Below are 27,887 nucleotides of genomic sequence, written 5' to 3' on the forward strand. Positions count from 1 at the left end.
GAAGCAGTTTTATGGTCAGGACCTATAAACGTGGCACTGAAAGATTTTCTATGGCACACAGAGACTGTCTTACATTCAAGGGCCTGCCACAGTAGGCTCTTTGAGAATAATGAAAAAAATAAAGGAGGGATCCCAGCACATCTGTTCCAGTCAGACTTTCCACGCGAGAGAGTTAACAGAGGATGTAATTTACTGCCACACACAAGGTTTGATCCTTGTTTTTTAATATCCCAACAGTGCTGAGTGCCAATTGAATAACAAACGGAAGCTCAGCTAAGGCATGGAAGAAATTAATTATTCTAACTGAGAGTTAAGGGTTTTCCAGTCAGGCGCATTTTGTGCAAAGCAGGGAGAATTATATATTTAAACTCACCATGTATGGGATTGGCCTTAAACCACGGGTCATCACTCTGTATTTTCTGCAAATGCTAGAAGTATTCGTCTAGGCCCTTCACTCCTGATTTAGCACTTGGCGTTAGTGAAAGCAAGCTGGGCTCATGACTGCAAACAGTGATGCCTGAATGACAGGCCAGCAGTACTAGCCATGGCATGTTGGGTAATGCTCTCGCCACTGAGTCAGAAGGTTGTGGGCTCAAATCCCACTCCAGAGACCTGAGCACAAAATCCAGGCTGACGCTCCAGTGCAGTAGTGAGGGAGTGCTATCTTTCAGATGTGATGATAAACTACAGCCCAGCCTATCATCTTAAGTGGATGTAATAGATCCCAAGGGACCCTTTTGAAGAGCAGTGGGGGAGTTCTCCCTGGTGTCCTCACCCAATATTTAACCTCTGACCAACATCACGAAAACTAAATTATCCGGTCATTATCACATTGCTGTTTCTGGGGCCTTGTTGTGCCAAATTATTTACCACATTTCCAGCATTTCAACAATGACTACACTTCAAAAGTTCTATATCAGCCTCAAAGCACTTTTGGATGCTCTGAAGCTGTGATAAGTGCTATATAAATTAAAATTTTGCTTTGAGTCAGAAATGTTGTTAGATTAGTGATGTCTTCATCGGTTCCCCCTCTCCCCTCTGACCACCCTGATGGTTCTGTGATTAAATGCACCACTGAGATTAAATGTTTTCTAAAGCTGGTTCATTAACAGAAGAGAAGCCAGCTTGAACCCCCTTCCTCTGTGACGGGCTGAGCTCAGTGATCTCATCCTGGGCAACAGCTGGTATTCTAGAAATACCAAGGGAAAAAACAGGGGAGATGGTGGCATAGCAGTAACGTCACTGGACTAGTAATCCAGAGACCCCCACACTGATGCTCTGGGGACATGGGTTCAATTCTCACCACGGCAGCTGGTGGGATTTAAATTCAATTAATAAAATCTGGAATTCAAAGTCTTTGTTGTAGTGACCAGACTTTAGGGAGCTAGGAAGGAGATTGAAAAGCAGGACCTCTAAACCATAACAACCATCATCGATTGATGTTTAAAACCCATCTGCTTTACAAATGCCTCTTTAGGGGAGGAAGTCTTCTGTCCTTATCTGGTCTAGCCGACATGTGACTTGTTGACTCTTAACTGCCCTCTGAAATGGCCTAGCACAGATCAAGGGTAATTAGGAATGGACAACAAATTCTGGCCTTGCCAGTGATGCCCACACCCTATGAAAGAATAAAGAAGAAGAAATGATGTCCATATCAAGGAAAGGAAGCAGAGTTTGACTCATCCTGGAAGGCATGGATTGACTAAGTTCCATTATTGGCCCTCCTTAAATCTGTTCCGGGGGCATGAGAGACAGTGGCATCTGACCCATTCAGCAATTCATTTTTAGCTCGGGGACTTCCAAAGGTAATGAGATTCAACCACAGTGTGGACAGGCATCATGTGTCAGCCAGACCAGGCAGAGGAGAAAGTCAATGAAAGTCAGTTGGATTTTTATGGCATTTTGACACATTTTTTTTTTAAATTAGTTGAGCTTGAGGACTGTGAGATTCTAACTCACAACCTCTTAGCTGTGACTTTAATTCGCCAATTCATGACACCACCGCACTCTTTTTGGCTCACATTAAAGTGTGCCAGATACTGGTTGGATGCTGGTGGTTTGGAATCGCACCCAAGTGAGTGTCAATATTGTACCTTCAATGGAAACAAAAGATGACCAAAAAACGAATTAAGAGGGAGAAAATAAACATTGAGGTAAACTAGCAAGTAATATAAAAATGGACAGTAAGAGCTTCTTTAAATATATAAAAAGGAAGAGAGAGGTCAAAGAGAATGAGGCTGGTGAAATAATAACGGGGAAGCAGGAAGTCTAGAACCAGGGGCCACTGTCTCACGGTACAGGGCAAGCTATTTAGGACTGAGATGAGGAAAGATTTCTTCACTCAGAAGGTGGATAACCTGTGGAATTCTCCACCACAGAAGGCTGTGGAGGTCGGTTCACTGAGTATATTCGAGAAACTGATACATTTTTGGATATTAGGGGCATCAAGGGATATGGAGAGAAAGCAGGAATATAGCGGTGAGATAGAGGACCAGCCTTGATCATATTGAATGGCAGAGCAGGCTCGAAGGGTCGAATGGCCTACTCCTGCTCCTAGGTTCTATGTTTCTAAACGGCAGAGGAGTTAAGTAAATACTTTACTTCAGTCTTCATGGTAGCAGTTCCAAAAATACTAAATAATCAAGGGGGAAAAAGCGGGGAAGAAATAAATACAATAACTATCACTAAAGAAAAAGTACTAGGGAAACTAATGGGGCTAAAGGCCGAGAAGTCCCCTGGGCCTGGTGGGTTGCATCCTAGGATATTAAAGGAAGTAGCTACAGAGATAGCGGATGCACTGGTAGTAACCTTCCAAGGTTCCTTAGATTCTGGAAAAGTCCCAGAGGATTGGAGAACGGCCAATGTAACACCCTTATTCAAAAAGAGAGGGAGACAAAAAAACAGGTAACTATAGGCCAGTTAGCTTAACATCTGTCACTGGGAAAATGTTAGAGTCTATTATAAAGGATGTAACAGCAGGGCATTTAGAAATGCATAATCTAATCAAGCAGAGTCAGCATGGCTTCATGAAGGGGAAATCATGCTTAACAAATTTATTAGAATTCTTTGAGGAGGTAACAAGCAGGATAGATAAAGGAGAACCAGTAGATGTAATATGTTTGGATTTCCAAAAGGCGTTCGATAAGGTACCGCACATAAGGCAACTTAATAATATAAAAGCCCATGGTGTTCGGGGTAGTATATTAACATGGATAGAGGATTGGCTAATTAATAGAAGACAGAGAGTTGGGATAAGGAGGGCATTTTCAGGATGGCAGCCTGTAACTAGTGGAGTGCCACAGGGATCAGTGCTGGGGCCACAATTATTTACAATATATATTAACGACTTAGATGAGGGAAGTGAATGTACTATCGCCAAGTTTGTGAATGACACAAAAATCGGCGGGAAGTCAAGTGGTGAGGATGACACAAGGAGTCTACAGAGGGATATGGACAGGTTAAGTGAATGGGCAAAAACTTGGCAGATGGAATATAATGTGGGAAAATGTGAGGTTACGCACTTTGGCAGGAAGAATAGAGGAGCTGAATATTATTTAAATGGAGAAAGACTGCAGAAGGTTGCAGCACAGAGGGATTTGGGAGTCCTTGTGCATGAATCCCAAAAAGCTAACATATAAGTTCAATAGGTAACAGGGAAGGCAAATGGAATATTGGCCTTTATTTCAAAGGGAGTGGAGTATAAAAATAGGGAACTCTTGCTAAAACTATACAAGGCACTAGTTAAACTACACCTAGAATACTGCGAACAATTTTGGTCCCCTTATCTGAGGAAGGATATACTGGCATTGGAGGCAGTCCAGAGAAGGTTCACTAGTTTGATCCCTGAAATGGAGAGATTTTCTTATGAGGAGAGGTTGAGTAGGTTGGGCCTGTACTCATTGGAGTTTAGAAGAATGAGAGGCAACCTTATTGAAACATATAAGATTCTTAGGGGGCTTGACAGGGTAGATGCTGAGAGGTTGTTTCCCCTCGTGGCAGAGTCTAGGACCAGAGGGCATAATCTCAGAGTAAGGGGGTGCCCATTTAAAACAGAGATGAGGAGGAATTTCTTCCCTCAGAGGGTAGTCAATCTGTGTAATTCTTTATCACAGAGGGCTGCAGAGGCTGGGTCGTTAAGTATATTTAAGGCTGAGATAGACAGATTTTTAATTTGTAAGGGAATCAAGGATTATGGGGACAAGGCAGGAAAGTGGAGTTGAGGATTATCAGATCAAGATAAGTTCACTGGACCTTATAGGTTGCATTCTATGATCTCATCAAATGGCAAAACAGACTCGATGGGCAGGGTGGCCTAATTCTGCTCCTACATCTTATGGTCTTAGAATAAAGGATAGGACAATAAAACAAGTTGTTTTAAAAATATATTTTTTTGTGACAGCTATTTGTCAAAACGATTTAATGGCCATGGTACTGGACGAATATCCCAAACTCTACACTTGAATTCAATAAACTGATCGTGTGGGCTGGTACCAGATAAAATAGCCACAAATACTGTCAAATTATTGTAAAAACCCAGCTGAATCAGCAATGCCCTTCAAGGAAGGGAACTTGACCCCATGTGGGTCTGGGCTACATGTAACTCCAATCCCACACTATGCGATTAACTCAAAATGCCCTCTGGGCAACTTGATGGATAATGAAATCTACCTTTCCAAGATCACCCACATCCCGAGAACAAATTTTAAAAATTCAGAGGCTTTCGATGTTTCTTCACCTAGGGAAGTGGAACTAGCTATCCATAATGGGAGCACTGCACCCACTTCTCCTACATTAGAAAGTGCTGGGCTAGAGTTTGCTCCCAAACTAATGGCACTTTCCATTATTAATGGATAATTCATCCAGCAATTAGTACCATGAATTAGAGAACCCGGGAATTGTGAAGCGCCACAAAATTGCTGCATGATTTGCGATACTCCCCCATTAGCCTCGCAAACAATATTCTGGCAATAGTACTAAAGACTTGTGCTCCAGATCTTGCCACGCCCCTAGCCAAGCTGTTCCAGTACAGCTACAACTCTGGAACCTACCCGAAAATGTGGAAAATTGCCCATGTATGTCCTGTACACAAAAAGCAGGACAAATCCAACCCGACCAGTTACCACTCTATCAGTCTACTGTCAATCATTAGTAAAGTGATGGAAGGGGTCATCAACAGTGCTATTAAGTGGCACTTGCTTAGCAATAACCTGCTCACTGACATCCAGTTTGGATTCTGCCAGGGGCACTTAGCTCCTGACCTCATTACAGTCTTGGTTAAAACGCGTACAAAAGAGCTGAACTCCCGAGGTGAGGTGAAAGTGACTGCTCTTGACTTCAAGGCCGCATTTGACCGAGCACAAATGAAGATGGCTGTGGTTGTTGGAGGTCAGTCATTTTAACTCCAGGACATCACAGTAGGAGTTCTTTAGGGTAATATCCTCAGCCCAACCATCTTCAGCTATTTCATCAATGACCTTCCCTCCATCATAACGTCCAAAGTGGGGATGTTCGCTGATGATTGCACAATGTTCACCACCATTCGTGACTCCTCAGATACGGAAGCAGTCCATGCCCAAATGCAGCACGACCTGGACCATATCCAGGCTTGGGCTGGCAAGTGGCACATAACGTTCACGCCACACAAGTGCCAGGCAATGACCATCTCCAACAAAAGGGCAGCTTCCACAACATTCAAGAAGCTTGAAACCGTCCAGGACAAAGCAGCCCGCTTGATTGGCACCACATCCACAAACATTCACTCCCTCCACCACCGACGCACAGTAGCAGCAGTGTGTACCTTCTACAAGATGCATTGTACGAATTCGCCAAGGCTCCTTAGACACCACCTTCCAGACCCACGACCACTACCATCTAGAAGGACAAGGGCAGCAGACACATGGGAACACCGCCACCTGGAAGCTCCCCTCTAAGTCGCTCACCATCCTGACTTGGAAATATATTGCCATTCCTTCACTGTCGCTGGGTCAAAATCCTGGAACTCCCTTCCGAACAGCACTGTGGGTGTACCTACACCACATGGACTGCAGTTGTTCAAGAAGGCAGCTCACCACTACCTACTCAAGGACAACTAGGGATGGGCAATAAATGCTGGCCCAGCCAGCGAAACCCAAATCACGTTAATGAATTTTTAAAAAGCATCACGTGATTAACCTCTTGTGTGAGCTTTCTGAAGTTGCCACATTTGCACACTAAATCGCACAGCACAGAAAGTTAGGGTTGGTGATTTACAGTGTACCTTTTTAATAACAAGGCTTAAGTCCCTGTGCTACCAGCCCAGAAAGGGAGTAATTGAGACTTTCGAGTCTCATTCTTATAGGTAACAAATTGTTCTTGAGGACTTGTACAATTTAAAACCTTCTTTTATTTCCTTTTTTTTTTACTTTTCCTATTTTGTCCTTATTATGCCTTTTCATCTGATTTTCTTTCCCTCTCTTTATTTCTCTTCCGGTATCTATTTTGATTCCAATTCACCCAATTTCCTTCTGCATTGTTCCTCAGTTTCTTTCTCAATCCTTAAATCTCATTGGTTAAAGGAAATAGATAGACTGTAGGTGCTGTCATTCACCAAGGTCCCAGATGCCCCATTGCCTTCACCAAGCTAGCAGCTTGCAACTTACAGGGTAAAACACCTTTGAGCTGAAGGGTGAGGGAAAAAGATTAACTCACAGGGCACATCATGAGGTGCCGCACTTCAGCAAATTCTACGCTATTATTATTGGCCTGCGGGATGAGCTCAAAAGTAGCCTTTTTTCTCAGGATGTGGTAAGGAAGCTGTATCAAAGCCCATATTCTCTGGTGGAGAATTTTTTCTTGTATCTACCCTTTGTACTGAGTAACGAGGGTTACTGGGGAGGCACAGTGAAGGTCAGCAAATACAAGAGACAGGGTTTGAGGAGAGGTACAATAATGTATGGGATTTCTGAGCTTTTAGCATTGTTAAATGGACCACAATTTTACCATCAGGTCCAGTATATCCTTCTGCTCCTTTGTACCTGATGGGCCATATAGCCTTTTTACGCTCCATAGTTTTTGTGTTCTTAAGTAATCTCACATGTAACATCTGCTGGCATCTGGAAAATGCAGAGTTCAATTCCTGAGCATTTTTTTTGAGCTACAAACAAACAATCTTCATGTGTGGCAAACGATCACCTTCTGACAAGCAATCAATGGCTATACAGGCCCAATTTGACTCATAGTTTCCACAGAAACAAGGTGGCCCAACAAATGTCATCGTTCAGAGTTTAGGCAGGATCCAAACCAAACTAAACTGAACCAGAAAACACTGGTGGGTCCTTGCAAAAAACGCACACCACCCAGTTTCTTGGAGTCACAGCACTTCCAAAATTGTGCGTGGTGCTTGCTGCCTATTATGCTTTGTGCCAGCCCATCTTATGCTGATCTTTTTCATATTGCACCCTCAATCATCTCAGTATAGTCTGTCATTACCCATTTCAAAGGCCATTCTGCAAAAGTATCTTACAATAGTAGTTGGACAGCTTCAAGACCCACTGACTGCTCAATATTAATAGGTTAGCTGTCCATGTAATTTGCCCGAAAAAAAAAACCCAACTTGCTCAACATTGATCCACTTGTTGTTGCGTTCTGCTTCTAGTAGAACCACCCAGTGCTAAAAAGAGGGATCTTTTCCTGGCCAAAAAAACATTGTGGAAACACAGTACAAAATCAAAAACATGGCAACCACAATCTCTGCGAGTTTTTTTTTATTTTTAGATTAAAATAGCCTGGTTTGTCAGCCTGTAAAAATCTGCAAAGCACAGTGGGTGGCTAACCAACAAATTGCACTCGCTTTATGCATTTTTATCTAAACATATGGTAGCATTTTATTTATTTTTGGGGGGAGGGGAATGGTTCACTATAGTCAATGCTGGCTGCTTTTAGTTTAGCTCAGGGGTATCCTCCCTTTTCTCTTTCCAGGTCTAATATAAAACTTCATACTAGTTCCTGCTAACATTTAACAAGGTCTGTCAGAATGTTTTTAAGAGACACACCCTTGAGGTAAAAAGTACTCAAACCATTAGATTAGCTAATCCTTCAATCCCCAATAATTAAGACACTTTGAACAAGCCCCGAAACTGGCAACAACACTAATTGCCCACATTGTTATCTCGACGTCTATATTCTTATTGAGAAAGCTCAATATGGACAGCTTCTAGACTATAATAGCAGGAGGGAAACAAGATAAAATAACCACTGGTTGTCACTAAACGCCAGTTAGAGAGGGAGTCTCACCATCAGGATTCCATTTAAAGAGGGAGTCTCACCATCAGGATTCCCCTTAACTGAGTGATCTCATTATCAGGACTCCAGTTGAAGAGAGAGTCTTACCATCAACAATGTACTTACAACTGGAAATAAGTGTAGGAGGTAAGTGTCCTCTGTGGGTGGAATAAATGTGGTTGAAGAGAAGTTGAAAAAGGAATATTTGATTCTTCACTCACCATGTGGTAATAAACAAAGGGAATCGGACTCTGGGTTGCCGTACCTTATCTTTAGCCTCGGCTAACAGATCCTCCATCTCTGAAAAGCTGAAGCTAGCGACTGTAATGAAGTCACTCATGACTGGAACAAACTTGTCCTCATAATCCCGTGCGCGGCGTTTCTGGTATTCCAGCTCCTGAAGGGAGGGGTGAGGAGGGAGAGGGGAACAAAACAATACAGTCAACTACCACTATTGGGACTCCTAATAATATGAGAGGTTAATCATCAGGACACTTTTAGAAAGCGTCTCACCATCAGAACTCTTCCCTCTCCACTGAATGAGGAGTCTCCCCAATGGAGCGCCTGTTAAATAATTATTAGGACCCCACTCGCCACCAGAACCTCATCATTAGCACCCTGCTAATGGAGTCACCTCAATCAGGATCCTTGTTATGGGACCTCACCATCAAGGCGTCAGTTGAAGAATGAACTTATGCCCCAGGATCCATGCTCTGCCTGGACATTCCCACTTTACCGCATTCATTTCCTAAATTAAATCAGGATGAGCCCTGGCATCCAGTGCTAATTTGAATCTGCTGCCTATCAGTCCTTATCAGGCCAAGCGATCAGCACAACACGTCTGCACACACACGCTCCATTCCGCCTACAGCCACATCCTGTATGCGTCTGGCCCATCTGCTTTGAGCTGATGGATTCGTAATATAATTACAGTTCAGTGGAAGGGTTATATGTACATTGCTGCATGTGCTGCCCCTGGCCTTGCTGATGACATGCTCTAATGTGAAGCAAGAAAAAGAAAAGCAGTGGCATCAGGCCGGGTTGGGAATTTTTTGGGCCAGTTGTGACTAATGTGAGAAGCCGAACACTGAACTTCCTGCTGTCCAGTGATAGTAGAGGTTAGTTCAGGTTAATCCTCTTGGCCTTAATTTAGCACAATGTGTACCTGGATTTTAATATCTGTGAAGGAATTTTTAATGGTGCAAAAGGTTTAATTGAATTTTAATCTGTGGTGAAAGGTTGTTATAAATGTTCCTTAGATATGTTTGAATTTGTTAAATGGGAAGGAAGCCACTGGGGAGTATCAATTCCTCCTCCTGATTGGTTCGGGGCATTACCCAATCAAGTGGCTGGCTGATTTGAAACCCAAAGAATCATACAGCAAACAATGAGGCCTTTCTGCCCATCGTATCTGTGCTAGTTCTTTGAAAGAGCTATCCCATCAGTCCCACGCCCCTGCTCCTTCCCTGTAGCCATGGAATCATTTCCTTTTCAAATAACCATTGCCTTTTGAAACTTACTGTTTCTACCAGCCTTTCAGACAGTGCATCCCAGATCATAACAGCTCAGTGTATACGTTGTGATTTGCACCTACACCGCAGCTTTTCCATAGCGAATGAGACCAATTGTCACTTCACAAAGGAAGGGGGACTGGATACCTCGCCCCCTAACCAGAGGTGGAGAAAGAGTTCGGGGAAGAGACTAAGGAGTGGTTGAGTATCCATTTATGAAGGTGGGAAGATATAAATTATGGTGGACAAGTTTGGAAAAGGAAATCCCAAATGTAGAACCAGAGGTAAGGTAAATGGCAAAAGAACCAAAGGTAACATGAGGAAAACCCTTTTTTTTTTTTACATAGCGAGTGGTTAGGATCTGAAATGCACTGCCTGAGAGTGTGATGAAGGCAGATTCAATCATGGCTTTCAAAAGGAAATTGGACAATTACATGAAGAGAAAATATTTGCAGAGCTCCGAAGAAGATCTAGCCAAGTTACCGCTGCAGAAAGCCAGCACAGACACGATGGGCAAAATGGCCTCCTTCTGTGCTGCAACCATTCTATAGTTCTCCGTATACGAAGCTTCCATTGACATTCAAAAGCAGCTCCAGGATGCTCCCAACATCTGTTACAGGGCTGTTATATAGGCAAGTGTACTGTTCATTTCCACACCCCACCCCCAAAAAAGTTAGTCAGAAACTGATGACGAAATAAAAGCCCAACGACAACAATAACAAGCTGTGTGCGGCAACAACAAAGAAAGTGTGGGACATCCACCCTTCATTCGGAGGAAATCCCGCCCTTGTGTGCTGCCAGCCAATCAGATTGGCCGGCGACTCTTGCAGTCCCAGCAGTGCCAGACCTCAGTAGTGGATGCTGCCAGGACTGCAAGCAGGCCCAGGACAAAGTCAATCAGACTCAGGAACGTCAGGGGTATTGGGAGGGGAGGGATCAGGCACCTTAGGGAGAGGGTGAGAGAGAAGGTGGGCATAGTGGATGTGGGTTTTGCAGTGCATGCGGGAGGAATCTGATTGGCTGGCAGCACACAAGGGCGGGATTTCCTCCGAATGAAGGGTGGATGTCCCACACTTTCTTTGTTGTTCAAAAGGATTAGTCAATCACAATCTGCCTTTTATTTGTTCTTATTTATTTTCCAGAGAGCAATTGGGGAAAAAGATGAAAGGAAGATCGGGAGAAATAAAGGCAAGAGAAAGGCAGAAAGAGAAAGAAAGGTGCGCAGAGAAACTAACATTAAAAGGAAGCCATTTGAGCCCATGTGCCTGAGATCAAAGCAAGACTTTGTCTAGAGTTGCCTATTCTAATCCCATGGCCCTCCCTGTATCCTACCAAATTCCAAATTAGAGAGGAGAGAAGAGAGAGGAACAAGTGAGAAAGGAAGAGGAATCAGAGTCATTATAGTACAGGAGGCCATTTGGCCCATTGACTTCATGCTGGTTTTCTGCAGAGCAATCCAATCAGTCCCATTTCCCTAGTTTATTGCTGTAGACCTGTAAGTTTATTTCCCTCAATTGACCATCCAACCTCCTTTTGAAATCATTCATCACCATCACTTCCACCACACTTGTAGGCAGCAAGCTCCAGGTTATTACCAATCACTGTGTAAAAAGTTCTTCCTCACATACCCCCGCATCTCTTGCCCAAAATCTTAATCTGTGTCCCCTAGTCCTTGTACCATCAGCTGATGGTGATAGCTTTTATTTTTGTCTACCTTATCTAAACCTGTCATAATCTTGTACACCTCTATCAGATCTCCCCTCAATCTCCTTTGTTCCAAGGAGGACAGGCCCAGCTTCTCCAACCTAATCTTTTAGATAAAATCCCCCGTCCCTGGAACTATTCTGGCAAATCTCCTCTGCACCCTCTCAAGGACCCTCACATCCTTCCTAAATGGTGGTGACCAGAGCTGGACGCAATTCTCTAGATGTGGCCTAAGCAGAGGAGAGAGAAGATGATAAGCAGAAAGAGTATTAGAGACGAAGGAGGGACAAATCTACCAATGTTGGTTTGCGCTACACCAAACAATGTATTGATTGTATCTTCCCAGTGATATGAGGGGAGCCCTGTTTTCACTGCACTGTCTAGTTGAAGAAGGCAGGGCTGCACACACAATAGTCAGATCACATTCGGAGCGCTACACTCCTGTCTCCCACTGCCAATGAAACTTTGGACCATTGGGTACAGCTGGTGGTGCCACAACAGGCCAACGAAACATGTTTCAATTTGAAAATCTTATCCTCTTTGGGAAAATCTCATACCTGGGTGGGCAAAGGAGTTGGATGTTCAAGAGGGAGGCGACAGATACTTGCCAAAAAAAGAAAAGAGATTGAGGATCCTGACTATTTCTATGGCAGGGTTGCAGGCAGACGTAGAGTTAAGGGCCGTGAGATGAGGTATGGTGACCACTGTGAGTTGGACCAAGTGGGTAGAGGACAGTTAATGTCAGTAGTGCTGATCGTCTATGACCTCAGGGACTTGCATCAGAGATTTCAGCAATTGGAGTCCTTTGAAATGCATAAGATCTTCAGTGAAGATTAGGGTTAAGGCTTAGTTCTCCCAATTTAAAGTCATTTGCGCCATAGCCCCTCCCATTCCACCTCCCCGCACCACCCCACCCCCCCACCCCTCCAAAAAACAAGCCATCAAGCTCAATAGAAATGGGAGCGGATCATACACATATCCACATTCTTCTCCCTCACATTCTGATAAACCCTCTTCACAAGCACTGATAGAACATCAGAAATGTAAACAGGACACATTCCACACTGCTGACTACAGCAGCTTCTAGATGCAGAAACAGATGCTTAAAGAGCTCCCTGGTTTAGGCACAAGCCAAATAAATAGAACTTAACTGCATACGAATTTTATCAGCTGTTATTTCCTCCCTGATATATTTTGTAAAACACGTGGGCTTTTGTTGCTGTAATTTTTTTCCTTAAAAAGTCCTCTGCACCCTGTCTGCTAAAAAAAAAACTAATCAAGATTTCTCATAGATAGTAAACAAGTTCAAAGGGCATTCCGGAATAGGCTTCAATCCAGGGCCCTCTGAACTAAAGTTAAAGGCCGTATTTTGATGAGTCATTGCATTGTTGAGTCAAATATTAATTGTAAAGAACAAAACAAGCCTCTTACTACAACAACTACAACTATAGGTCTCTTCATGTGTTCGGAGATTTCTCAAAGTGCATTAGCTTTAGGAGAAAAAGTTGGCAACAAGAACAGAAGAGGAAAAGGAAACAGAAAGGTTTAGGCTACAGAAATAGGGTTCGAGATTTGCGTAGGTTTCTGCAGCTGGGAAGGAAGGTGGCAAAATAGAGGGAACTAGGGAGGGAGTACCAACAACCAGGAGAGTGGCTGAACAAGCAGCCACTGTCGGGGGAAGTGAATGGGGTGGTGGGGGTGGGGGGGGGGGGGGGGGGGGGCGGTGGGGGTGGGGGGGGAGGCGGGGGGGGTGGAGGTGTGTGGGGTGAGGAACATTCATCATGCATGGGGATCTAAAGCAGGAGGAGATCGTTTAGGCAGGGAGGAGTGAGGCAGCAGGAGGAGATCGTTTAGGCAGGGAGGAGTGAGGCAGCAGGAGGAGATCACTTAGGCAGGGAGGAGTGAGGCAACAGGAGGAGATTGTTTAGGCAAAGAGGAGTGAGACAGCAGGAGGAGATCACTTAGGCAGGGAGGAGTGAGGCAGCAGGAGGAGATCGTTTAGGCAAAGAAGAGTGAGGCAGCAGGAGGAGATCACTTAGGCAGGGAGGAGTGAGGCAGCAGGAGGAGATCGTTTAGGCAGGGAGGAGTGAGGCAGCAGGAGGAGATCGTTTAGGCAGGGAGGAGTGAGGCAGCAGGAGGAGATCGTTTAGGCAGGGAGGAGTGAAGCCATGAATACAAGGTGGAGAATTTTGACATTACCCTTTTCTGAGTGAGACAGTGGGGTTTGGACAGGATGAGGTACTGAAGAGAATGTGAAATGGTAAATTTCTGATCTTTTGTAACCAAAGGATGGTGAAGACAAGGACTCAATCTGTTGAGTCTGGCAGTGATGAAGTCATGGCCTAGATACAGTTTTGGCAGTGCCACTAGGGTGGAGGCAAGTGACATTGCAGAGGTATTGGAGTAGAGAAAGCTCAGCTCAGGATCCACATGTCCTGACTCAGCAGACTATGGTGACAGCTTTGGCAAGTGATAGATTCAAAGTTAGAGGTTCACAGCTGCTAGTGCTAGTGTTAGGTGAAGGGGATGGTTTTAGTTTTGCCAACATTAAGCTGGAGGAAACTTTGGGTCATCTGGGATAAACTGATGGAGCGAGCAGAAGTGAAAGGTTTGGTGCCAGCAAACATGTAGAATTTAATACCATGCTTGCAGATCAAACATGCCAAGCACTGGCGTGTAAATCATGGAAGAGAAGGATCAAGGATTGACTCAAAACAAATCATTTCACATTTTTCCTTTTAATTTACATAGATCCACCCCTCAGAATGCCACACTCCCTAAAAGAAAGGGGCCGCCAGGCGATCCATATCCAGCCATGATCTTGTTTGAGGGTCCGAATGGCCTGCTCCTGCTCTTATTTCTTATGTTATGTTCTTCAGCTGACCAGTAGGAGATGCAAGACAGCAGTTTGAATCAACTTTCTCCAATTTTCATGCCCTCGTCACCCACCCCTGTAGTGAGCTGCAGGACGGGGTTGGAGAAGGCACCTGAGATCAATTAAGATTTAAAAATAGAAACTTGAGAGGATCCTGATAAGGCAAAACCTTTTCCTCTCTGCCATGCATGTTGGCATAATGATGGGCATTTCCTTACTCTATAGTGTTTCCTCTCCAGTTCTTACATGTGTACTACCGAGTGACTGGCCCTGAATTTCTGTGGAGTTCTCATGAACTCAGAGAGAGATTAGGGGAATCTATGGTGAAATGACACGAATGGATAAAAATTCACACCATTTCTCTCTGTCTGTTGCTGCCTCCCCTCTAATCTTATGGCAGGAGATTACTGTGGAAATTCAGGATCACTGCTCTCACTCAGTCATTCCTGGGTAGGTGATACTTACAGACTCCAAAGCCTTCAGTCCGTTCTTAAGATTGTTTATTTCTTTGTCCAGTTCTGCCAGGCTGCGTTAAAGTAAACACATTTTTTCCTTAATTAAGCTCAGGAGAAATAAATTCAGAATTTTCAGCTTTGCATTGCAAACATTTCCAAATATCCTACCAAAACCTCAACATTCCTTGGTATATTTTAACACTTTTCCCACAGAAGAAGTTTGTCTTCTGGAGCTACAAGGCCAAACTGCTAAAAAGGACTTCCTCAGGCCAAGCTATCTTATGAGATTGGCCTTCCACCATCCTTGGTGATGTTCGTTGAGGGGCTAAGTATTGGCCAGGTCACCAAGGAGAACTCGCCTGCTCTTCTTCAATATAGGAACATGGGAACTTTTGCATCAACCTGAGAGGGTAGCTGGGGGTTCCCAGTTCAACATCCAATCTGAAAGACAGCACCTCAAACGGTACATCACTCCCTCAGACCTGCGCTAAAACGATAACTTCGATTTTGTGCTCAAGACTCTTGAGTGAGACTTCAACCCATAATTGTCTGGCCCAGGGGTGAGAATAGTCATAACTGAGCCGTGGCTTGGTTCCTCCTGGCACTATACAGTGATTCTGAGCTCAGGCAAGTGAACAAAGAATGATAAACATGTCCCTCAGCTCCACACCGTTTGACCCTGCTTTACATTCCTGTCCTCAACAACCCTGCAGACTCCATGCATGTGAATGCCAATTTGGTTTCAAGTGGCATTCAGGTTATGGAAAATTCGGTGTTGAGGTTTTAGGGGAGGGTCTATTTATTTTTAATCATGGGATGTGAGCATCACTGGCCAAGGCCAGTATTTGTTGCCCAACCCTAAATGCCCTTGAGCTGAATGGCTTGCAAGGCCACTTCAGAGGGCAGGTAAGAATCAACCATATTGCAGTGGGTCAGGAGTCACATGTAGGCCAGATGGCAGATTTCCTTCCCTACAGGGCATTAATGAGCCAGATGGGTTTTTTTTTGGACAGTCAATGGTAGTTTCATGGTCACCATTACTGAGTCTAGCTTTACATTTCAGATTATCCTTAACTGAATTTAAAATTACACCAGCTGCCATGATGGGATTATGAACTCATACCCCCAGCGCATTAGCCTGGGCCCCTAGATTATTAGTTTAGTGGCATTACCACCAAGCTACCATCACCTCAGGTGTAAGGGACAAAAATACGCTCCTTAAATTCTGGAAATACAGAGCAGATCTGGTAGCATCTGATAAAGAATAAAGTGGACTCATCGGAGTAATTTTGACTTTGGATCATAATGTAAAACAATCAATATTGGATCAAGCATCTGTCATATATCCCTCCTGAAGTTAACAGAAATTAAAATTGAGAGAGACGTATAACAGGTCTGATAACCCCCTGTTTTACACTATTGTCCAAAGTCAAAACTACTGCCAACAACATTGCTGTTGAAGTATCTGTAAGGGAAATATTTAACGCCTGTACTCTTTCCAAATACTGAGGGGCCTGCTGTGTAGCTAAAACCCAATCATTTACAGCCTTTCCAACAAGAATTTGCATTTACATTATGTCTTTAATGTAGTAAAATGCCCCAGGAGGTTTCATACCCAGCAGGCAGAGACAGATGGGTTTTTTTATTGAAGTTTGTGCATGTGAATTTTTGTGCTCATGGTAATTCAAGTTCCCGCAGCGTCTGCACCACACGTTCTTCAATATCAGGCACTTCCAGGTCATGCGTAGCACAATTAGATGTAAGGCTTCCCTCCACTCGGTTCCACCATTCTGTCCCAGCCCCACCCCCACCCCCGCCCCTGCCAATCTCAGAAGAACAACTCCTCCCCTGCACTAGTGCAATATTTTTGTTTCTCATTACAGCCATCATTGTGTCCTGACTGAGCAAACTTTCCAATTTTATCGCAAATCAGTGTGAAATTATGGACAAGTTTACGCTGTGGACTCACGCTACCCAAACTCACATAGTGCAAGGCAGCTGGTGGTGTGTGTGAGGAGTAGGCAATAGAGAGAACCATAAAATAAAATGGCATGGCCGGAAGTTGTCAGGCTTTACGGCTCTACTTACTTGACTTTGGCTGCATCTGGTACATGAAGTAAGTCTAACTGAATGGTGAGGATCTCTGGGTAGCTCTTTTCGAATATCATGATCAGATAGTGCAACAGTGTGATATTCCTGGAATTGAGAGACAAATGTACCATAAAAATTCTGAATTACTCTGTGGGGTGAGGCGGGGTAGCGTTCAAGAAAATTATTATTTCCCACAATTTTGGCAACAATTTACATGCATAACATGGGTGAAATGACCCAAGGAGGCAGGAGGTCGAGAAGATGTGGGGAGGTAACTAAAGGCCAAATCAGTTGGCTAGAGAGATAGGTCTAACTTTTCACGCAGAAGGAGAGGGTTTCCGCCTTAGCCAGAATGGCACTGGAGGTCTGAGTCTGTAAGGTTGCGCCCACCATTTTCTCAGCAGGGGTGGGGGTGGAGAGAAGGGATGGGTTGCACTTTGCACACCCATGGCTCACAGAGGAAAATGCACATGCTGAAGTGAAGCTGCCTTCAGTCAGATCCAATTTTCACTAGTGGGATATCAAAAATGTGACCTGCAGACTTAGGACCTATCAAAGAGACCTAAAGTTAACAGGGTTCTTTGGGGAGGAAGAGTACCATTTTGGAAATGGTCCTGGGACACAATTGGGACAGGTGAGGTGCCCATTGGGAGAGGTCAAGTGCCTTTTGAGATTGTTAAAATTAGACTTGAAAGCGCGTAAAAAATTGTTAAAACTCAATCAACTGTCAAGCTCATTAGAACTGTCAAGGGAGCTGTCAAGGCATTTAAATCTCCTGCCCTTTAACTGTTTGAAGAAACTGTGGGAAGTGTTTTAAAAAAAAAAAATCAGTGCTTGCTATTTCAGTCTGTCTGTTGACATAAACCAGAGGGTTATTATTATAGAATTATTGCTGCCATTATAGGATTAGTGCTGAATGACTGATTTCACAACCTATCATTGTCACAGTGAGGTGACTGACAGTTCAGCTTGATTGACAGCTCTAAGTGCTTACAAAGTCTTTGAAGAGGGGCTATGAATACAAATAAAACAGAAAATGCTGGAAAAACTCAGCAGGTCTGACAGTATCTGTGGAGAAAGAAACGGAGTGAACACTTCGAGTCCGTATGACCCTTCTTCAGAGCTAAATAGAAGTAGAAATGTGATGACATTTATACTTTTTAAGGGGGTGGAACAGGTGAAGCTGGATAGAAGGCCAGCGATAGATGGAAGCTAAGGAGAGATTGACAAAGATGTCATGGACAAAAAAGACAAAAGGGAGTGTTAATGGTAGTGGTATGGGCTAAAGAAGGTGCTGATAGTGGCATAAAGGTAAGAAAACAGAATGTGTTAATAGCAGAACAAGGGTTACCACTCTGTGAAAGAACAACATGGAACAAGTAATAGATGGCCCTATTGGGGGTGGGGTGGGTGAAGGGAGTGGTTGTTTGGGAAAAAGGATAGAAAAGGGATAAAAAGGAGGGGTTAAAAAGGGGAGAAAACAATGAATAAATGAATAAAAATAAAAATAAGTGGATAAAAAATAAAAATAAATTTTTAAAAAGGGATTAAAAAGGGGGTAAAGATGAAGGAGAGAGTTAATGGTCTGAAGTTGTTGAACTCAGTGTTAAGTCTGGAAGGCTGTAAAGTGCCTAATTGGAAGATGGGGTGCAGTTCCTCCAGTTTGCATTGGGCTTCACTGGAATATTGCGCAGGCCAAGGTCAGACACGTGGGCATGATAGCAGGGTGGTGTGTTGAAATGGCAAGCGATAGGAAGGTCTGGGTCATGCTTGCGGACAGACCGAAGGTGTTCTGCAAAGCAGCTATCCAGTCTGCGCTGGGTCTCCCCAATGTAGAGGAGGCCACATTGGGAGCAGCGAATGCAGGAGTTCAAATTGAAGGAGGTGCAAGTGAAATGCTGCTTCGCCTGAAAGGAGTGTTTGGGCCCTTGGACAGTGAGAAGGGAGGAGATAAAGGAGCAAGTGTTGCACCTTCTGCGATTGCATGGGAAGGTGCTGTGGGATGAGGTGTTGGAAGTGATGGAGGAGTGGACCAGGGTGTCCCAGAGGGAACGGTACCTATGGAATGCCGTCGAGGAGAGGTGGGGGAGGGGGGAGCGGGTGAGGGGAAAATGTGTTTGGTGGTGGCATCATGCTGGAGTTGGCAGAAATGGCAGAGGAGATCCTTTGAATGCGGAGGCTGGTACAGTGAAAAGTGAGGACAAGGGGAACCCTATCATGGTTCTGGGTGGGAGGGGAACGTGTGAGGGCAGAGGCTTGGGAGATGGGTCAGACACGGTTGAGGGCCCTGTCAACCACAGTGGGTGCGAAACCTTGGTTAAGGAAGACATGTCAGAAGCACCGTTTTGGAAAGTGGCATCATCGGAACAGATGCGACGGAGATGAAGGAACTAAGAGAGTGGGATGGAGTCCGCATTCAGAGGATCATCCTCCGCGATTTCCAGCATGGGTTGGCATGAATTGATACTAAGTTGGCATTGGTGCCATAAAGGGCCATGGGGGGGTGGGTGGAGGGTCATAGGTTTGCATAGGGGCTATAAGAGGCTATGGGGCATGGGTGGAGAGGCATAGATTGGCATGGCATGGAGAGTCTGAGGGGCCTTGGAGGGTGGGGGGGCATGAAGTGGCATGAATAGGGAGTGTGTGAGGTGTGAGGGGTTGAAGGCTGTTTTTTGTTTTATTGTTTTTTTGCTCGGACAAAAGGCCAGATCACTGAAGTCAGCCTTTCACCCAGCCCGCACCCGACAGCCCCTGTGCTGTCTCCAAGCTGTTTCTAGGGTCGCTTGGCATGACTCCGGTTAACACCCACACCCACCAGAGCGAAAATCAGACCTTCCGGGGCACTTTCTCCTGAGTTGGGTTTGCAGTGCTTGGAATTGTCCCACCTCCACGCTCCCAACCCCAGAGTGAAAATTCAGCCAGCCAGAGTCTTTCAGGAGGCTTTTGAAGATTGGAGAAAGAGGTGACATCACAAAGAGGTTTGGCAAGAAAACTGCAGAGTGAAATGGTAAATTTTAAAGGGTCTGCCACTGACAGTGGGGTGGGGAGAGGGAAAGGATGCATGGCTAATCAGAGCTCTTACAGTGCCTTGCCTGCCATGATGGACATAAAGCTCACCCAGTTACAGCTATGGACACAAAAGTTGATACTGAGGCAAACACAGTAACAACTCCAACAGCTTGTATTTATGCAACATTTTGAATATAATGAAATATTTAAAAACATTTTGCAGAGGCACAAAGCAAAATAGATGTTGAGGAGTGGATTTGGATGTTAATCACAAAAACCAAAGAGAGAGATTTTGAACAGAGAGGTAACAAGGCAGAGGGGTTTTATGATCGCATTGCAGGTGAAATCTCTACAATCAAAAGTGGTGCAGAAAGAAGGAGGGATATGCAATGAACAGTTGGAAGAGTGGAGGAACATAGGCTTGAATGAGATTGGAAAGGTAGGGAGAGTTGAGGCCAGGCCCAGGTTGCCAGCTCTGGTTGGACATTTTCCTGGAGCTTTCCTCATGCCTCCAAGACCTCAACCAGTCGTTCAGCCTTTACTTCCCATCTCCAATATTTTTCTTTCTAATAAATGAAAGGGTACAAAGAAAATGATAAACACACAATTGTTTTAATGCCTCTGTGATTTTTTCAGCTGGAGGTGAATTTGTAATTTTTGGAGACTCCAGGTCAATCCTGGAGGATTGGCAACACTTGGGAAGACATGAGTGTGTTGTTCTTGTAACATGGCTGTACACAATGCAGACACGGTTTTTGTTCCCTCTCCTCACAGAAGGAAATGGCCTACACAACTGATATTTGGCCAACAAGGAGAGGCTACAGGGTTTGTTTGCACTGGAGATGAGCAAACTGAGGGATGAACTTTTTGAGGTATTCAACTCCCTTAAGGCCATCAGCCATTTTAGATCTTGTAATGTGCAATGAGGTAGGATTAATAAGAGATCTTGTAGTTAAGAATCATCTAGGGGTAGCGATCACAACATTGTAGAATTTCAAATTCAGTTTGAGGGAAAGCAACTCGGGTCTCAAACCAGTGTCCTCAACTTAAATAAAGGCAATTACAGAGGTATGAAGAAAGAGTTGTCTAAAGCAGGCTGGGAAAATAGACTAAGGGGAAGGTCAGTGGCAGACATTTAAGCAGATATTTCATGATGCTCAGCAAAAATTTATCACGGTCAAAAAGAAGGACTCGATAAAAAGGATGAACAAAGATGGTCAAGGAGAGTATCCAATCAGAAACTAAGGCATACAAAGCAGTGAAAACTAGTGGTAGGCCAGAGGATTGGGAATTTTTTAGGAATCAGCAGCGGATGACTAAAAAGCGAATAAAAAAGGAGAAAATTCATTATGAAAGTAAATCAGCAAGAAATATAAAAACAAACAGCAAGAGCTTCTACGTGTATATAAAAAGAAACAGAGTGGCCAAAGTGAGCGTGTGATCCTTGGAGGATGCAACTGGAGCATTGATAACAGGGAACAGGGAAATGGCAGATAATTTAAACCAATATTTTGCGCCGGTCTTCAGGTGGAGGACACCATAAACATTCCAAAGATATAAGATAAGCAAGGAGCTTATGGGAGGAAAGATCTTGTAACAGTCTCTATCACGAGGGACAAAGTATTTAACAAACTAATGGGATTAAAGGTAGACAAGTTGCCAGGACCTGATGGCCTGCATCCAAGGGTTTTAAAGGAAGTGGCTGCAGAGATAGTGGAGGCATTGGTCGAAATATTCCAGAACTCACTGGATTCCGGGGGGGTTCCCAGCGGATTGGAAAACTGCTAAAGTGACGCCCCTATTCAAGAAGGGAGGGAGACAAAAAGCAGGAAACTATAGGCCAGTCAGCCTAACATCTGTAGTTGGGGAAAATGCTAGACTCCATTATTAAGGAAGAAATAGCAGGACATTTAGAAAAGCTTAACCCAATCAAACAGAGTCAACATGGTTTTGTGAAAGGGAAATCATGTTTGACAAATTTGCTAGAGTTCTTTGAGGATATAACAGCACAGTTGATAAAGGGGAACCGGTAGATGTCGTGTATTTGGGTTTTCAGAAGGCAGTCGATAAGGTGCCACATAAAAGGTTTAATGCACAAGATAGGATCACGGTATTGGGGGAAATGTATTAGCATTGATTGAGGATTGGTTAACACACAGAAGACAGACAGTGGGGATTAATGGGTCTTTTTCAGGTTGGAAAGACGCAACTAGTGGAGTGCCACAAGAATCAGTCCGAGGGCCTCAATTATTTACTATCTATATTAATGACTTGGAGGAGGGGGCAGAGTGTGATGTATCCAAATTTGCTGATGATACAAAAATAGGTGGGAAAGTATGTTGTGATGAGGACATAAGGAATCTGCAAGGGGATATAGACAGGTTGAGTGAGTGGGCAAAAACATGGCAGATAGAATTTAATGTAGGAAAGCATGAAGTCATGCACTTTGGTAGGAAAAATCATAGGAAAAATCAAAAGGCAGACTATTATTTAAATGGAGAGAGACTCCAAAAAGTTCAACACAGAGGGATCTGGGTGTTCTTGTGCACAAAAAGATAGCATGCAGGTACAGTAAGTAATTAAGAAAGAATTTTGGCCTGTATTGCTAGGGGGTTGGAGTTTAAAATTAGGGAAGTCTTGTTACAACTGTACAGGGTGTTGGTGAGGCTGCACCTGGAGTACTGTGTACAATTTTGGTCCCCATGTTTAAGAAAGGATATTCTGGCATTGGAGGCAGTTTAAAAGAGATTCAATAGGCTGATTCCTGTGAATGAAGGGGTTGACTTATCAAGAACAGCTAAACAAGTTAGGCCTTTATTCATCAGAGTTTAGAAGAATGAGGGGTGATCTCATTGAAACGCACAAGATTCTGAGGGGGCTTGACAGGGTAGATGTTGAGAAGATGTTTCCACTAGTGGGGGAATCTCGAACTAAGGGACATAGTTACAGAATAAGGGGACACTGATTAAAACTGAGATGCAAAGAAATTTCTTCTCTCAGAGGGTAGTGAATGTCTGGAATTCTCTAACCCAGAGAGATGTGGAGGCTAGATCACTGAAAGTATTTAAAGAGGAGGTAGATATATTTTTGAAATACCAGGGAGTTGAGGGCTATGAGGAGCTGGCATGAAAGAGGAGTTGAGGCCTGGGGCAGAGCAGCCATGATCTTATTGAATGGTGGGGCAGGCTTGAGGGGCCGAATAGCCTACTCCTGCTCCTATTTCTTATGTTCTTATAACAAGCTGAACATTGTCTTGGCTCTAAGAAAGAAGGGAAGAGGATATGGGTATGAAGCTCAGAAGAGGTATGATGATTAGACAGATTAAACAGAAAGTGGTGAATGCTTGGAACAGACTGCTCAGAGAGGTTGATGGAGGCAGACAACATCAGTCACTTTATAGGGGGAATCTGTAAAGACATTTAAACAAGAGAATAAATTGCAGTATATACGTTACATAGAATACACAGCCATGCCACCCAGTTGGCCTATATTGATGTTCATGCTCTATTTGAATATCGTCCAACCCCTCCATCTTCAGTGTAACCTTCTATTCCTTTCACGTGAGTATCAGTCTTCCCTCTAAATTTATGCTTTTTACCTCATATACTTATTATGGTAGCAAGCTCTGAGTAAACATTTATCTCCTGAGTTTCCTATTGTATGTTCTATTTCCGATCACTGAACCAAATAGATCAAACTGTCTCTCTTCCCCATTTCTCTCATACCTGTCAATGCTTGATTTTGTATCTCCAATCTTGTTGAGGCTAGAAATTCTGAAGCCAAAAGCGTTCCCCCTCTGGCCTTTGTTCATATAGTTTCCAAAGGCAAGGACCACCTCCAGGAGCTGCTTCAGCCTCTTGCTTCTACATAGCTCTTTGGATGCCAGAAGGATCACTGAAATATGATGGGGTTAAAGAGAGACAATAAACAAGATTGCAGTCACCTCTTTAAGAACAAAATTCTTTGTGATTTCCAAGCAACCTTCACACTGTAACCAAATCATTGATACGGTACCTGGACCTGTCATTCACTACCTGACACCAGGAAGTAGATTTGCGAATGCAATTCAAACTACCTGTATATGTAGCTATCAAGCTCAGCTGTCTTTCCAGGGAGAGGTGCCAAGCACCTTCCATAGGAAGCAGAATCAGAGTGGCAGCTACTTAGGTGGTGCCTAGCTGTTCATTATAGGAATAACATTAACCAAGCCAGCAAAGGTACAGCATGTAGCAGAGCAGCAGACATTGTAAGAGTAACTCAGTGCCTTGATCTAACACATCATAAAGGGGAAACAAAAGTGCTGGTTGGCTGAACAAGTTGGGAAAGGAGGAGTGGACTGAGTAGCAGATGAGGCCCAAGGATGTCATAGGCCATAGATCCCCATGACCAGGATCCATGATTACCCTCCCCCAATTGGAAACATAATCACACTGTCACTCCAGAACAATAATGAGGGACTGCTGCATTGTTAGTGCGATTGTCTTTCATATGAACGGAGGCCCTGTTGTGATGGACTTTTATAGGTCCAGTGGGGCAATTTGATGAATGTTCTCCTGTTACGCTGGGCAACATCTCTCCTTCAACCAACATCGGCGATAGCGGACTGGCTGCTTTTCACCTCTTTTCTGCTCTGCGTTGTCTGATTACCTCATTATTGGGCTGTTCTGCAGCATGTGTTGGAGAAGCCGAGGATGTCAATAAGGGACCAAAGCTGAGCGGCAATGCAGGTAGAAGTATGGAGTCACCCAGCTCTGAGTGACCAGTGCTCCACAGATTGTTTTTTAAATATTAGAAACATTTTATTCTTGTCCTGCTGCTTTATATTCATTCCAAAGTAATGATAACTATAAGATGATACACATTTATTACTTAAAACTACCGAGATCCTGCTCCCCCTGCCCCACTGCACCCCTGTCCAATCTCTGAAATTCCCACCTTAAACCTCCTCTTTCACTCCTCTTTCCTCCTCTAAGGAGCTCCTTATAACCTACCTCCTTGAGCGAGTCTTTGGTCACCTGTCCCTTAGTGAAGTTTCGCTGTAATTATCTAGGCTAAAAATATAGTCCTCAGCATCAAATTATTGTCTAAAGGTGCTATATAAATGCAAGTTGTTGTTATCCATTTCGGAGGTGCAATGATTTTGTGCTACAGCTGCTCCTAGTGGCAAGGCATTCCATGCACCACCAACCTTCAGCATAAAGAATTTCTCCAACCTTTCTCCTCAGCTCTCCTAATTGATGATTGATGAGCCCCGCAACTGGAAAATATAATCCCTTATTCACCCTATTAAAGCAACTTGTTAATTTTAAAGCCCTTTGTTTATCAACAGAATCTTACAATGATAGAGAACAGAAGGAGGCCACTTGGCATAACATGCTTTTGTCAGCTCTTTGATCGAGTTGTCCAATTAATCCCACTCCCCTCCTCTTTCCCCATTCCCTTCAAGTATTTATCCATAGCTTTGAAAGTTACTCTTGAATCTGCCTCCACCAGCCTTTCAGGCAGTACATTCCAGATCACAACAACTGGCTGTGTAAAAACACTTTTCTCATGCCACATCTCTGGTCCTATTGCAAGTCATCTTAAATCGGTGTTGCCGGGTCACAAACCCTTCTGCCACTGGAAACAGTTTCCCTTTAAGTCTAGCCTCAAGCTTTTCCGTCCCCATGGAAATCATCCCAACATTTCAACTCATAACTCCAGTATCTCATCCCTGCTTTCAACTAAGGTGAATCAAGCTGCCTTAAGTATATGTGCAGGATTTAACTGAGAACCTGGTTGTGCATTCGCTGATCTCCACTTGTGCCAAGAAGACTCTCCTGTTGCAGCTGTGGTGGGCCTGATGTTTTTGAGGTGTTTCGCCTTTAAGTGATCCAGAAGTGGGCTGACAGCAAACAGGAGAGCTTCCTGTTGCTCCAAGAGGTTCTGGCTTCATGCCAGCACTTGCTTTGTTCAAACACAGAGCATTGTATTGTTGCATAGCCTCCAAATGCTTCACAAATGAGTCTGTTTGATCGGCACCCCATCCACTAGTTTAAGCTCACACTCCCTCCACCATTGGCTGCAGTCTGTACTATCTACACAACGCACTGCAGCAAGTCGTCATGGCTTCCTCATTTCACGTCTGGACGCCACATTGAAAATCTACCCCGATGTCTCAGTGACGTGAATGAGAGAAATACGCTTTACATCAGTAAATACGCCTGAGACTCCATTTACCCTCTCAGGTGGACATAAAAGATTCCACAGCACTACCTCAAAGTAAAGCAGGGGAGTTTTCCATATGAATTAGGAGCAGGAGTAGGCCACTCGGCCTTTCGAGCCTGCTCTGCCATTCAATAAGATCATGGCTGATCTGATTTCAACCTCAACTCTACATTCCTGCCTACCCCCGATAAGCTATCAACCCCTTGCTTATCAAGAATCTATCTACCTCTGTCTTAAAAATATTCAAAGGCTCTGCTTCCACCACCTTTTGAGGAAGAGAGTTCCAAAGATTCATGACCCTCTGAGAGAAAAAATTTCTCCTTAATGTCCTGAATGGGTTACCCCTTATTTTCAAAGAGTGGCCCCTGGTACTAGATTCTCCCACAAGAGGAAACATGCTCTCCATATTGACCCTGTCAAGACCCCTCAGGATCTTATATGCTTTAATCAAGTCGCCTCTTAATCTTCAAAACTGCAGCATATACAAGCCTAGCCTATCCTCATTAGACAATCCACCCATTCCAGGCATTCATCTAGTAAGCCTTCTCTGAACTGCTTCCAACACATTTTCATCCTTCCTTAAATAAGGAGATCAAGGCTGACAAGTGGAAAGTAACATTCGTGCCACACAAGCGTCAGGCAATGACCATCTCCAACGAGAGAGAATCCAACCATCGCCCCTTGATGTTCAATGGCATTACCATCATTGAATCCCCCACTATCAACATCCTGGGGGTTACCATTAACCAGAAGCTGAACTGGACTAGCCATATAAATACTGTGGCTACAAGAGCAGGCCAGAGGCTAGGAATCGTGCGATGAGTAACTCACCTCCTGACTCCCCAAAGCCTGTCCACTATCGACAAGGCACAAGTCAAGAATGTGATGGAATACTCCCCACTTGCCTGGATGAGTGCAGCTCCTACAACACTGAAGAAGCTTGACACCATCCAGGACAAAGCAGCCCACTTGATTGTTTGTGGATGTGGTGCCATTCACTCTCACCACCACCGACGCACAGTAGCAGCAGTGTATACCATCTACTAAATACACTGCAGGAATTCACCAAGGCAGGAGCACCTTCCAAACCCACGACCACTACCATCTGGAAGGACAAGGGCAGCAGGTAGTTGGGAACACACCACCTGGAAGTTCCTCTCCAAGTCACTCACCATCCTGACTTGGAAATATATCACCGTTCCTTCATTGTCACTGGGTCAAAATCCTGGAACTCCCTTCCTAACAGCACTGTGGGTGTACCTACACCACATGGACTACAGCGGTTCAAGAAGGCAGCTCACACCACCTTGTCAAGGGCAAATAGGGATGGGCAATAAGTGCTGCCACAGCCAGCGAAGCCCACATTCCGTGACTGAATAAAAAAAAATACTGTACACAGTACTCCAGATATGGCCTCACCAATGCTCTCCATAGAGCATAATCTCTCCACTCTTGTATTCAATTCTCCTTTCAATAAATGACAACATTCTATTAGCTTTCCTAATTACCTGCTGTACCTGTATACCTAGCCTTTTGCGATTTATGCACTAGGACACCCAGATCCCTCTGCATCTCAGAGCTCTGCAATCTCTCACCATTTAGATAATATACTTTTCTAAATTTTTCCTGCCAAAATGGACAGTTTCGCAATTTCCAACATTGTACTGCATTTGTCAGGTCTTAACCTATCTATCCTCCATCCTTCTCTCTCCACAGATGCTGCCAGACCTACTGAGTTTTTCCAGCACTTTCTGTTTTCATTATTAACATCTCTCA

The 27,887-nt window shown here is 44.1% G+C and overlaps 1 protein-coding gene across 1 annotated transcript in view; it reads right to left on the reverse strand.

Moving 5' to 3' along the window:
* daam2 (dishevelled associated activator of morphogenesis 2) overlaps nt 1-27,887 on the reverse strand; it is a 348,363-nt gene that overhangs the window by 53,140 nt on the left and 267,336 nt on the right. The window contains exons 20-23 of the mRNA XM_078542715.1: nt 23,630-23,798; nt 16,893-17,000; nt 14,815-14,875; nt 8,525-8,656 (exon numbers count right to left, since the gene is read on the reverse strand). Coding sequence (XP_078398841.1) covers nt 8,525-8,656; nt 14,815-14,875; nt 16,893-17,000; nt 23,630-23,798 — 470 coding nt within the window. The remainder of the gene's footprint in view (nt 1-8,524; nt 8,657-14,814; nt 14,876-16,892; nt 17,001-23,629; nt 23,799-27,887) is intronic.

This window comes from Cetorhinus maximus, chromosome 5 (assembly GCF_964194155.1).
Source record: "Cetorhinus maximus chromosome 5, sCetMax3.hap1.1, whole genome shotgun sequence".
Lineage (NCBI taxonomy): Eukaryota > Metazoa > Chordata > Chondrichthyes > Lamniformes > Cetorhinidae > Cetorhinus > Cetorhinus maximus.